Here is an 11,707-nt window from a genome sequence, read left to right as displayed (position 1 = left end):
AACCGCTTGACTGGATCCTTTGTTCTTGAGTTTTCTTCGGCTCTTCCCCGATAGACCCATTTCACCCCTGAATGTTATAACACAGTTCTAATGTATACAGAGGAATATGGAGATTGAGGAAATCATGATCTTACCTCCATAGCCAAGTCTACAATTTCGCCCTTGCAGATGTGCTGCTCCAACAAAACAGGCACATCATCTGGAGTCACACTCACATACCTAGAAACAAGAATGACTCAGTCCTCAGTTCAAAAACAGGGTGATATCAATCAGACATTGCACAGAACAGAACTTCCGGTGTAGCTTTTATTTAACTTTCAAGCCGCCAACCTGTCATAAATATGAATGGTTGCACTCAACTTCCATTTACAAATAAATGGAAACTTGAACTCTTACCAGTGCCCTGCGGCTTCCCCATCGGTTCTTTAATAGATGGTAACGTTTCCACCGAATTTGTGTGCACTAATGTGAGAACATGGGCTGACCGATACTTTATCTCGAAGAACATGTAATTCTATTTCTTCTCTGAATCTACTAACCAGTGATGGCCCACATATGAGCCTTCAAGGAATTCTGGATTTCCCGGAAACCATTCGCTATCCTTCACAAGCACCGCTTCAAAATGAGACAGCCTTCTGCATTCGTTGAAACAGGCAAAAGATCAAGTTCCACCACTAAAGACAAAGGCAAGTATAGATCTCCGGTTAGAATTTCACTACTTACCTGTGTACCGTGAGTTGGGTCTGTGAACCAGTGGCAAAAAGCTATCAGACAGGAAGCTAGACAACAAGAAAAAGTTCATGAATGATGACAAGACAGAGTTCATGAATGATATCAATATCGATGATATTTCAGCAAGAAGATTAGTCCAATAACTTTGGAAAAACAGAATTGCTTTCATCTGGTATATGAGATATAAATCTCGCCAAGTGAAGAAGATTATTACATCTTTCTTCATTTTGCCCTTCTTCGCCGACATGGTGGCGGAGAGTTTCCACGGTAACCGATCAAACTCCGCCGCTTCGATTCTTGCGGGCCAGACGGAGGGCTTCTTGTAGCACAAGAAGACATGCCTGTCGTAGAACTGTACGGACCCGGTGATTTGGCTTAGTCGGAAATCTGGACGGGGGAGTCCGAAATCAGAATCGTTGATGCTCTCTCCACCACCACCGAGCAAGCTCTCGCTCTGGAAGCTCCCAGAATGAGAGGTGAGTTCGCCGACATAGCTGTCGAGGTTGTCGGAGACGACGCCGATGGGTTGCTTGTAAATGACAAAGGGTCTTCTCTATCTCTACCACTTTCCATTGAATCCGAAGGAAAGTTCAAGTTTTGGAGGAAGAGGAAGATCTCTCAAGTTCCAGTGCCATGGGAGAAGTCCCAAGTTAATGCTTACTCGAATTCAGTCGGTAACTAAACCGACCAAAACCGGTATAATTTGGATACAAATACAATCATCTCCGGGTCAGTACTTAAACCGATCTAAACCGGGTGGATCTGGTTGCAATATCTCCGGTTATCTTGGAGTGTCCTGTCCTGTGTCCTCTCGAGTGAAAAAAATATCACATTAGCAACACAAAGTTTGCTCTTTTTTCATTGTTCTGTTTTTGTCGACACACAAAGTTGAAGCTTATGTAAGAAAGAAAATAACTTTCACCACAAAGCAATCAAATGAAAACAACCTAAATATCTCTGACTCAAATTTACAGAAAATCATGTTTCTCCTTATCCAAAGCTGCTGCTGCTCTGATTTCAAGCCACACACCCATCTTTGACAAACACACACAGACACATACAATTCTGCTGTTCTTAAACAAGTTTGTAACCGCAGAACAGAGCTCAAACCAGAATCAAAATCAGATGGGTTTCTCACCAGGAAGATAAGAAGGAGATCCTCCCTCGATTTGATTCTTCTTCCTCTGAAAGATTCCACTCAGATTCGGTACAAGAACTTTCTTTGAGACGACTGAAGTTTTGGCCTTTTCCAGTTTCCGGATCTCAACCGTTCTCTCTGCAGGTCTCTGTGCCGTGATTCTGTGATGGTGAGGCGATGGTGAGGTAGATACCTTCTCGGTTTCTGCAAGAATCCTGGATGCAGCTTCGGCTGCTTTCTTCTGCTCTCTTTCACGCCATCTTCTGAGTTCTCCTTCCACTGCCTTCTTGGCTGCCTCCGCCATCTCTGCCTTCTTCAGAGCCTCTTGGGTTGCAGCTTTTAAACCCTCAATATCCTTTTGGGCCATCTCTAACTTCTTCAAGGCCTCGTTCTCACTCGCTCTCACTGCCTCCACTTGGGCCAATGCAGCTCCCACTCTCATCTCGGCTAACTTGTCAGATTCCTCGACTTTTCTGCTCAATGACTCGAATTCTTCCCGAGACATTGTGATCTGGCCACCAGATTCGGACGTCGAAGTACGTGCAGCATCGGTTTTTTCAGACATGGACTTTATCTGTTCAAGGGCTCTTGTTTCGGAGGCTTTCGCTTCTTCAACTTCGTCTAGAGCAACCCTAAGGTCTAGCTCTGCATATTCGAGTGCAACATGTGCAGCTTCAGCTTCTTTCCTCAGCTCCTCGGCCTTGATTCTCATTTCTTCAGATTCTTGTCGGGCGGTTTCTGTCTCGGAAAATAATTGATTGAGGGTTGACATCATGTCTTCAAAAGCAACCTTCGTTTTAGATTCCTCTGCAAGGCATGCTTCAAGCTCGCTTTTACTTTTCGTTAGCTTGAGATGAAGATTTCCAGCCATAGATTCTGTTGCAGCTTCTTTCCCCTTTAGCTCATCATGTTCCTTCTTCACATTCTCCAGTTCTGTTTTGCGAGATTCGATCAATTCCTGTAAGGATTTCTCTTCTTCAACGAGTTTCTTAAGCGACTCCTTTGCATCATCCAATTCCACAGTCACACTCCTCACTGAATCCATATCCGATGCTTTTGCATTCTCCATTTGCTTCTGCAATGAGTTGATCTCGGTATAAGTTTCCGCCAGCTGCAATTCAAGCTTTTTCGCGTGTTCAGGGTCAAACCCATTCTTCAAATCGAGCAATTTCTTTGCAGACTCTTCCATTCTAGCCTTATACGATAGCCTCTGAACATCCTTCTCCTCAAATATTCGAGCGTGTTCTTTCTGCGCTTTCAAACACGCAAGCTTCACCTGTTCAACAGATTCGTTAGCAGCAGAAATTTCCTCTCTGAGCTCTCTAATCTTCTCAGAGTTAGCTTCAACCACTTTCTTAGCCTCCCCTACTGTGTTTATAGCAGCAGTCTTTGTTGCCGAAATCTCATTTGAATCCTGACGGATTTTTCTCAGTTCTTGCTTCGCGATATCAAGCTCACTAAGCACTGTCCCATACCGTTCCACGACATTTTCCATGTCCTGCTTTTGGGCATCATTGGATGGAGAAATGCTTCCTGATTTTGCTTCCTCGATTTGTTTTACTCGACACTTTGCAGCTTCTGTCACCTTAATTGCTGAATCTTTCGACTCATTTACCACTTTTAGCTTGCAAGTAAGATCGTTGACTGTTCTTTTAGCTTGTTCGAGCTCAGCCATGGCCTCTTCTTTTGTTGTTTCGGCATTCTTAAGCTGCTCCTTTAGCTTGTTCAGCTCTTTCTGTGCCAAGTGAAGCTGTGACTCCTTAGCCAAAACTCTCTGCACCAATACAGAAGAGTTAACATTGTTTTACACTTTGCATGTAAATACAGTTTCTCTCCTAAACCACGAGGATTAACCTCGTTAACTAATTCAACACTCTTACACCATTTAGAGGAAGACAAAAGCTTATCCACGATAAAAACAAGAAGAAATTATACCTCTGCAGATTGAGGATTCGCTTTTCTGATGACGGGATTTTCACCGGAATGAGCACTTTCGCCGAAAAGAGTGACCGCATCTTTAACCGATTGAAAAGGAGCACTTGTATCTATCTCCCCTACCTCCACTTTGGAAGACCCCGTGGAATTTCGGCGTCCCTTAGCGACCATATTGCATTTTCTTATAAAGCTTCAGACTTTTCCAACATTAACCTGGCACAAACACGAAAGATGCAAACTTTTCGAAATTCAGATTGATGAGATCCCTATGCAGAAACCAGAGTTCATAAACTCAAGTTCAGATAAAAATGGCTAAATCGAATCTACATCAAGAACTACGGTAACCCACTAACTAATTATGTCATTTAGCATTCTACATATCATAATCAACTCATCAGGATCAGACTCTTAGTGAAAAAATTCTTCCTTTAAGCATTTTTCCTATGCACTATACAACGAGTTATCCCATCAAATTCCATTCTGGTTCAAATTCAAGACACAGCCCCATAGACAGACTCCAATCCAAGCTGGCATGAAAATTAGTGACTCATACGAACTTTAGGATTCTCCTCGATCTTTCCTGAGGATTCTACAAATAGGACAAGTCATGTAATGTTGACAGAAATAGAAACAAACCGAAACCCTAAGAACGTATTATCACACAATCAAAGACGAAAGGTTTCACCTTTATCTGATCTGATCAAACTGGACGCACAAGAAAGTTCGACCCCAACCAGAATCGCTACAACAAACACGGCACAGATCGCAAAAAATTCAATAAATAATCATACCGTCAAACTCGGGAAGGAACCACAACCTAAGAAGCTTTTCTCCCACTTTACGCCGACGGAAATATTTCAGAGTCAGCGACGATCAGCATCGATTTCCTTACGGTCTTCGTTTCCTTTCCCGGAAAGTTCTCGCCTTTCGAGCCCAAAAACGAAACCCAGAAACGAGAAATCGAAGTTGCGCAAGAAATTCTTGGAAAGAATCTGGAAGCGAGAGAAAAGAAAGAGAAACAGAAGAAACCCTTTTTCTGGGGAGATAGTTTTCCCGGATCTCAACCAAGAACAACGCCCCTAAGTATAGAATCGAGAAGAGAATGATGAACGGAAAAAGGTTCCGAGCTTCGGGAGAGGTGAAGTCTGAAAGAACAGATTTTTCTGTATCAGCAAAAGTCCGTGGAGAGAGAGAGAAAGAGAGAAAGGGACAAAGTTGGATGTGTTTTTTGGTGGACAATTGGCAGCTTCTGGTTGGTCACCTGTGGAATTTTGTATCAGCATGGACGGTGAATAATAATATATCCTGTTTCCGCAATTCATTTTTACATAGCGATGATACATAATGGTACCTGTGAAATGGACCACATGCCTCCAAGGTTGATCATATTGACAATGATTTTTTTCTTGTTGAATTGCTTTTCAACAAATATGGGCTCATGTACAGTAAATTATATAATAACAAAAATATCTCTATCTGTCTGTTGCGATTTATTGGTTCCGTTGAATCATCATCTTTGTTTTTTTTATAATAATAATATTAAATCCTGCTGTGTGTAACTTTTGAATACGTATCAGCGAGGGATATACACACACATATATACATATATATTAAAGAATAACCAGAAGCTCTACAGCATGTAATGATACATAAACTGTGAAATGAAAGACAGCCGAGGAAGAAACAGGTCGGCTTCTAGTGGAAAACCCCCCATAAAAATCATTACATACATATATAGACACAATCACTGTTCTGTTTTTTTCCCGTTTTTTTTTTAATCCAATCCCGTGGAAACATGATTTTACAGCACTTTAAAGACACAACTTCGAAGAAGGAATCATCCGTGAATCTGCCACAGTCTCCCAACATCTAGGAACTTATGTTGGAAGAAGAGAAATAAATAACAGAAGAACATCCATATGCTTTAGATGTGCAAGCATTTCGAACGCGCAAGACCTTGCCAATGTCAAGAGTCCACAGATGGAGATTGTATGCAACAAAGCCATTTTTTCTGAAAATGCATGAACCATTTATAAAAATAAAAGGAAGAATCCAAGTGAATAGATAGAGAGCTTCATTCAACAAGTGATGTTATGAGATGGCGAGAGAGGTAAACTTACAGGAGGAGGTTTAGTAGGATCAGTGCCAGGCTTAAGATGAGTATCGGTGGCTTTACCGGGTGATTCAGGTTTGCCACCGGTCTTCTTCTCATCCCTGGCCTTGTTAAATATCACTGTGAAACCCTCAGCTGAAGCTGGATCATTGACATCCCATTCACCGAATTTCGGCAGGGGACGACCTTTGTCCTGCTAAGAAATAACAAAATTTGATACAATATGAATGCATGACGATACAAAGATCAATCAAACTCAAGAGTGAAACCTCTCCCCTTCTAAATCATGTTAAATTTTAAGTCTAGTCAACAAGGGAGGTTTTGCTCTTCTCTAATGTTGGTCTGAAGCCCTGAAAAAGAACACGACCATGCTAAGCAGCTGACAACCCAAAGCAGGACTATTTGCATTCGGACCTTTCATCATCGTTCTCTCGCATGGGGCAAAAAGGCTTAGCTTTAACTAGAAAATGTCAATCTATGTGCCGAGTCAAGAGCACTGGACAAAGACAAGATAACAAGGAGACTTGACACAACACTGTTAAAACAGACAGCGTCAAGGAAAACTTTTGAGCCCTTCGGTGCAAAGCTTCCCACAAAAGCCGAACTCATGGTCATGGAGTTTTGAAATCCCGACAAAAGTAGTTGAATCATAAGACACGCACAAGTCAAAAGCTTACCATATCCATGTTCAAACATCAGCAAACAAACAACAATTTCCCCATTTCCAACAAAATAATGTCACTTCGATCTCGATTGAATTCGACGCAACCAAGTTAGGATACAAAGCTGAGGCCATACTTTGTATTCTCCATTTTTTAGATATGATCCGACTTCAATTCTATCCTCGATTCCTCGTAAATCTAACTAAATCGGGACCCTAAACTCACAGCAAAACCGAGAGAACTCCTCCATTGTGGACCCGTAACTGCAGCAACCATACCCACCCTGGTACAGCTCATCGAGCAGGATCAGGAAAAAAAAAAATGAAAGATCGGATTCTCAAAGTGAAAAAAAAAACAAATAGCAAGAGATAGGAGCTCATCATGATCAAAGTATATATCCGATAATTATTTTATCTTCGTCTCGTATATCGAAGACCGCGACAAAATCGATCGCAGTAAACAATCCGATCATAATCAACACAGCGTCCAGATACCAAAACAGTACTAATTTCACAGACGAGTAAGTTAAATTCGAAGATGAAAAAAGCAGCTCAATAACACACCAGAGCCAGTAGAGATTCGACATACCGACATGGCGTCTGCGGGAGGAAGACTTTTCAGAGGATAGGAAACGACGGGAAAGGATTAAAAACCGCCGAGAAAACGAGGGAAAGTGAGAGAAAATCTCTTCGCTCAGAGAGAGGGAGAGAGAAACTGCGCTTAAAAAAAGATGGAGAGAATTTCTCCTGTTCTTTTCCTCTCTCTTCGGTGCGGTCTCCGGGACGGTATATATAACGGCGTTAGTGCAACATCAGCAGTGACGTGGCTCAGGCCGCTCTACGAACTAAACGGAAAGATGAGCTGGCAAACGGAATGAGTGGAGGGCATATGTTGGGTGAGACGGACGCAAAGCCAGCAACTCGCTGGCGCTGTTTTATCGTGCTGTAGCTGTTCAAACCGTGCGACATTTTTTTCTGTATTTTGTGATAATTAATTATACAGCTATATCTTAATTAATCTTCAATTAAATGGATAAATAGACATCACACCTGCTTGTTAACGTCAACATTAGCATGCATACATATATATATATATATATATATGAGAGAGAGGCTCACGAGTGGAGACTGAAAGATCGAACAAAACCAGTTGTGAAACTGAAGAAATGTTAGATTCTGTCTCCCCACGAACTTGGAAACTATGAGTCCATGGATCAGACACAACCCCAACAGGCCAGTTCTCGTGTCTCCTCCGACACAGAGATTCCCAGCAAAGGATCTCGATAGGGGTTTTCTCCCTCCTCCACCAGAGCTTCAATGGCTTCACTACCACACCCATTTTCCTGGGAAATGAATCGAATTTTCCCGGGAAAACAAATACAGTCCAGAGATTCTATGCTTGGTGGAATAAACAGACCCAGACCCCAAAACGCTTCGCGAACAGTAGAATCGCATAGTTTCGACTGTTTTCTGGAATTTCAAAAGGAACCCATGTAAGAAACACATCTGAAATTCGAAGAAATGAGACGAATATGAGCTATTGTCCTGCTTCTGGAAGAAATTAAGCTCGAGAACCCCGGGCATGGCTTCCTCCTGTCGGTTAATACATTTTGGGCCCAGGTTTCAGGCGGCCCGTACTCATCTCAAATGGGCCTTTGATATAAGCCCAAAATAATGAGGCCGTTTCAATGAATGTGCCACGTGGCATTCTCGACGGTACAGATCGTGTGATGAACGGCTGTGATTTAGCCTAGTATAGATGACATATCCACAAAAATAATATATGAAAAAGGTGAAAGCAACAAGTTGTGGGGTTGTCGCTACCACGCGCGTGGGGATGGGACAGTGTCGTCGGTCACGTGAATTACTTCTTCTTCTACGCACTCAGTCACGTGGCTTCGTCAGGTACATGAAATCTTCCTATTTATGTTCTTTTGCATCATTTTTCATCCTCTCCAAATCACTTTCATCCAATCTAATATATATATATTTGAAAATAAGAAACAAAATTTGTTTTAATTTGTATGTTTAAGTACATTTAAATAACCATAAAAAAAGGGATTAAAAAATCATTAATTTGTTTAGAAAATTCAAAATCTAATGAAATCAGGAATCTATGACCTCATCAATAATAATGCACGGGAAATAGTGATGGGGGGTGTGGAATTTATGCATCATAAATGTGTGACAATGTCTCACTCCAACAAGTCTGATCAAGTCTTTTCCCTAAAATTGCACTTTGTTCATACGATTACGATTTTCCAAAAATAGGAAACAATATAATAATAATAATAATAATAATAATAATAATAATAAATAGTTATGACAAATGAGAAAGCTAAGGAATTTGGAAGAAGCAATTAAAAAGCGAAAGAGTTTGACGGGAGAATCTCTAATTCTGTAGAAACTTCCAGTCCGATAGTGTGATCTCGGGACCACGTACCAATCTCATCTTCGTGTCTCTTTCACTTTCATCACCGGTAACACCCGGTTTCTCTCCACCTGTCACCGGGAACAGCCAGTCGCCCTTCTCTATATAAACTCTCCCCACCACTCTCCCTCTTACTTAAGCCGCACGCCACAGTTCCACCTTCTTCGTCTTCCTCTCCTCTCCGCCGGGGGAAGAGGAAGAAAAATGCTGACAGAAGAAAGAGAGCACAACCCGGGATTGGCAAAAGGACTGTTTTACCCTTGTCGGGAGTGTGCTCTCTTTGCTTCTGTCATCATCTATCTACGCTGCTCGTGCGTGCTTTCCTCTCAGATTCATCACGAGCAAAAAAAAAACAGAGCTTTCTGGGTTATAACCTACGAGGATTCACAGAAACATCAGTGTAATCGGTAATGTTTCGTTTTCAGTTTCCATTTTCTCAGTTCTTCACTCTCAAAGGAGACACTGAACTGGGTTTTTTGTTTGTCTGATGAATCACTTTCGTTCTGCATCAAAAGCCATTCAGACAAGGTTTTTCTTTCCTGAATCATCGGAAAGCTTTCGTGAATCAGACACCCTAACAAGTTCAATTTGACAGCATTGAACTAAAAAAAAATCAGAGTGTTACAAAACGAATGAAACGAATCAAACAACCAACAAAAACACAAAAGAATCAAGAAGATACACGCTGTTATACAGTTACACAGTACTGTCATCTCCTTCTTCTTCTTCTTCTTCCTCTGAAACAATGTCCTCAAGGCTCAACCCGCAGGTGAATGACAATGTCGGTTTCATCCTCTGGACCGGCAAAGGCTCGACCTCCTTGTTAAGAATCTGCAACACACGACTCATCGATGGCCTCTCGTTACTATCAGGATGAGCGCATCTCAACCCTACGAGCAATAGCTTCCTCATATCTTCCTCTCCATACGCACCCTTCAGCCTCTTATCCGCTGCCTCGACGATCCTTCCCTCGCCATGCAGTTTCCAGACCCAATCCACCAAATTCACCGTCTTCTGCCCGCTCGGTTCCTTATCGATCGGCCTCCTCCCGCACGCCACTTCCAGAATCACCACCCCGTAGCTGAATACGTCTGTTTTCTCGGTCGCGGTTCCGTACTGGAGATACTCTGGCGCGAGGTAACCCATCGTTCCTGCCGTGAGGGTGGAGACAGGGCTCTTGTCGTGTTCCGTCAGCCTGGCCAGTCCGAAATCTCCGAGCCTGGCGTTGAAGTTGGCATCGAGCATGATGTTGCTCGTCTTTATGTCCCGGTGGATCACTTGCTGCTCGCATTCATGGTGGAGATACGACAGAGCAGAAGCCAACCCAGTGGCTATGTTCAGCCTGTGTGACCAGTTAAGACAGACAGCTCCAGTTTCGGATTCCTGGTACAGAATCTTGTCAAGGCTTCCGTTCGGCATGAACTCGTATACGAGGAGGAGTTCGCCCTTTTGAGAACACCATCCCTGAAGCTGAACCAGATTCTTGTGACGCAAGCAAGCTATGATCGATAACTCAGAGAGAAACTCGGTCTTGCCCTCGTGGGAGTGTCTGGATCTCTTCACGGCGGAAGTCGTGCCCAGGGAAACGAACACGGCCCTATACACATTCCCGAATGCTCCTCGGCCGATGACCCGGCTCGAGTGAAACCCTTTTGTCGCTCCATACAGTTCTCTGTAGCTAAACTCTCTTGGTCCGGCTATTAGATCTGTTTTCATCTCCTTCTCTGCTTTCACGCCCTTCCATTTCTTCAAGGATACGTAGCCGAAAACAGAAAGTGCCAGAAAGAAGAAAATCGGACCGGAGATACCAAATGCAATGCCGAGATTTCGATGGTGCTTGCCGGTGGAACCAGATATGGGTATCTCCGGGATCACAGAGCTGTCTGAAACGTTATGAGGATGGGATTTCGATCTCAATGGGACAAACCCAGATGTCCGAAAGTTCCAACTCTCGATCAAGTGGACTTCGGTGCTTCCTTCCGTTGAGCCGGAGAACCCTACGTACATCTCACCCTTCAGGAAAGGAGAAAGATCGATGTTCACAGACAACAGAGGCTTCTCTGGCTTCTCGGTGTCCGAGTAATCCAAGAAAACGTTCAAAACACGCAAATCGTTCTTGTAATCGATCCAGGCGGTGAACCATTTCCCGCTTTTCAGATCGAATTCCGACGAGACGGTCGCGATGGAATTCAAGCTATCGACATCCAAACCCACATGATTGTCACTAGGATCGTCGAAATGGGCATCCATCCTCGTGTCGAATTCGACCGCGACGAATCGATTCTTCATCGGCTGCGAGGAATTAACAAGGCCCAGATACCCGCCGGGGCTACCTAGGGTTTGGTTATCGGGCGAGAGGAAGAAGGCGAGGCCGTCGCCGGAGGAGGTGGGGTTGAGGTTTTGGACGGAGAAGGAGAAGCGGGTGGAGAAGGACGCCGTGGTGTTGGAGTCAGGATCGTGGAAACGGAGCGGAGTGTTGTAGATGACGGTGCCGGAGCTCGAGGAAGGGACGCCGAGCTCTCGGGTGAGTCCGACGACGCCGTTTCGGAGATGGGAGTCGCCGAGGAAGGTGAGGTTCCGGATCGTGAAGGAGTCGAAGGTGAAGTCCACATTCTCAGATTTCGCCATGGACAGAACCATCCATAAGAAGTAGAGAACAAGAAGCTTTCTTGGAGACATGATGAGCACAACCCGGGA

At 43.5% G+C, this 11,707-nt stretch overlaps 3 protein-coding genes and 1 long non-coding RNA gene across 7 annotated transcripts; all 4 read right to left on the bottom strand.

Moving 5' to 3' along the window:
- On the bottom strand, positions 1–1,357 carry LOC104817710. The gene is made up of 3 exons (XR_772555.1): positions 724–1,357; positions 135–635; positions 1–67 (listed from the first exon to the last, which is right to left on the bottom strand). It is a non-coding gene; the product is annotated as an uncharacterized LOC104817710 (long non-coding RNA).
- A 307-nt stretch (positions 1,358–1,664) lies between these two features.
- Positions 1,665–5,033, bottom strand: LOC104817709 (WEB family protein At5g55860). Of its 3 annotated transcripts, none has more exons than XM_019203041.1 (3): positions 4,623–5,033; positions 3,806–4,018; positions 1,665–3,644 (listed from the first exon to the last, which is right to left on the bottom strand). In XM_019203041.1, the coding sequence occupies exons 2-3, from the start codon at positions 3,974–3,976 to the stop codon at positions 1,854–1,856; spliced, it is 1,962 nt and encodes a 653-aa protein (XP_019058586.1). In that variant the 5' UTR covers positions 3,977–4,018; positions 4,623–5,033; the 3' UTR covers positions 1,665–1,853. The 3 variants fall into 3 exon arrangements, with proteins under 3 accessions (XP_019058586.1, XP_010545280.1, XP_010545281.1); XM_010546978.2 differs by having other exon boundaries at positions 4,597–5,032; XM_010546979.2 differs by lacking the exon at positions 4,623–5,033 and adding an exon at positions 4,491–4,575.
- A 643-nt stretch (positions 5,034–5,676) lies between these two features.
- Positions 5,677–7,397, bottom strand: LOC104817708 (RPM1-interacting protein 4). Of its 2 annotated transcripts, none has more exons than XM_010546977.2 (3): positions 7,169–7,397; positions 5,926–6,111; positions 5,677–5,816 (listed from the first exon to the last, which is right to left on the bottom strand). In XM_010546977.2, the coding sequence occupies exons 1-3, from the start codon at positions 7,172–7,174 to the stop codon at positions 5,772–5,774; spliced, it is 237 nt and encodes a 78-aa protein (XP_010545279.1). In that variant the 5' UTR covers positions 7,175–7,397; the 3' UTR covers positions 5,677–5,771. The 2 variants fall into 2 exon arrangements, with proteins under 2 accessions (XP_010545279.1, XP_010545278.1); XM_010546976.2 differs by having other exon boundaries at positions 5,926–6,114; positions 7,169–7,395.
- A 2,083-nt stretch (positions 7,398–9,480) lies between these two features.
- On the bottom strand, positions 9,481–11,689 carry LOC104817706 (probable L-type lectin-domain containing receptor kinase S.7). The gene has a single exon (XM_010546975.2). It carries the CDS (start codon positions 11,687–11,689, stop codon positions 9,707–9,709), a length of 1,983 nt encoding a protein of 660 aa, XP_010545277.1. The 3' UTR covers positions 9,481–9,706.
- Between the last annotated feature and the right edge of the window lie 18 nt (positions 11,690–11,707).

The sequence above is a fragment of the Tarenaya hassleriana genome, unplaced genomic scaffold, assembly GCF_000463585.1.
Source record: "Tarenaya hassleriana unplaced genomic scaffold, ASM46358v1 Cleome28, whole genome shotgun sequence".
In the NCBI taxonomy this organism is placed as follows: domain Eukaryota; kingdom Viridiplantae; phylum Streptophyta; class Magnoliopsida; order Brassicales; family Cleomaceae; genus Tarenaya; species Tarenaya hassleriana.
The sequence above is the reverse complement of the archived record's forward strand: the minus strand, read 5'-3'. Positions and strand labels throughout refer to the sequence as shown.

Coding starts and splice junctions, on each gene's coding strand:
- LOC104817709 (XM_019203041.1), bottom strand. CDS start 3,976: ATGGTCGCTAAGGGACGCCGAAATTCCACGGGGTCTTCCAAAGTGGAG. Junction 3,645..3,805: donor CGAATCCTCAATCTGCAGAG/GTATAATTTCTT, acceptor GTATTGGTGCAG/AGAGTTTTGGCTAAGGAGTC.
- LOC104817708 (XM_010546976.2), bottom strand. Junction 5,817..5,925: donor ATCCTACTAAACCTCCTCCT/GTAAGTTTACCT, acceptor ATGCATTTTCAG/AAAAAATGGCTTTGTTGCAT.
- LOC104817706 (XM_010546975.2), bottom strand. CDS start 11,689: ATGTCTCCAAGAAAGCTTCTTGTTCTCTACTTCTTATGGATGGTTCTG.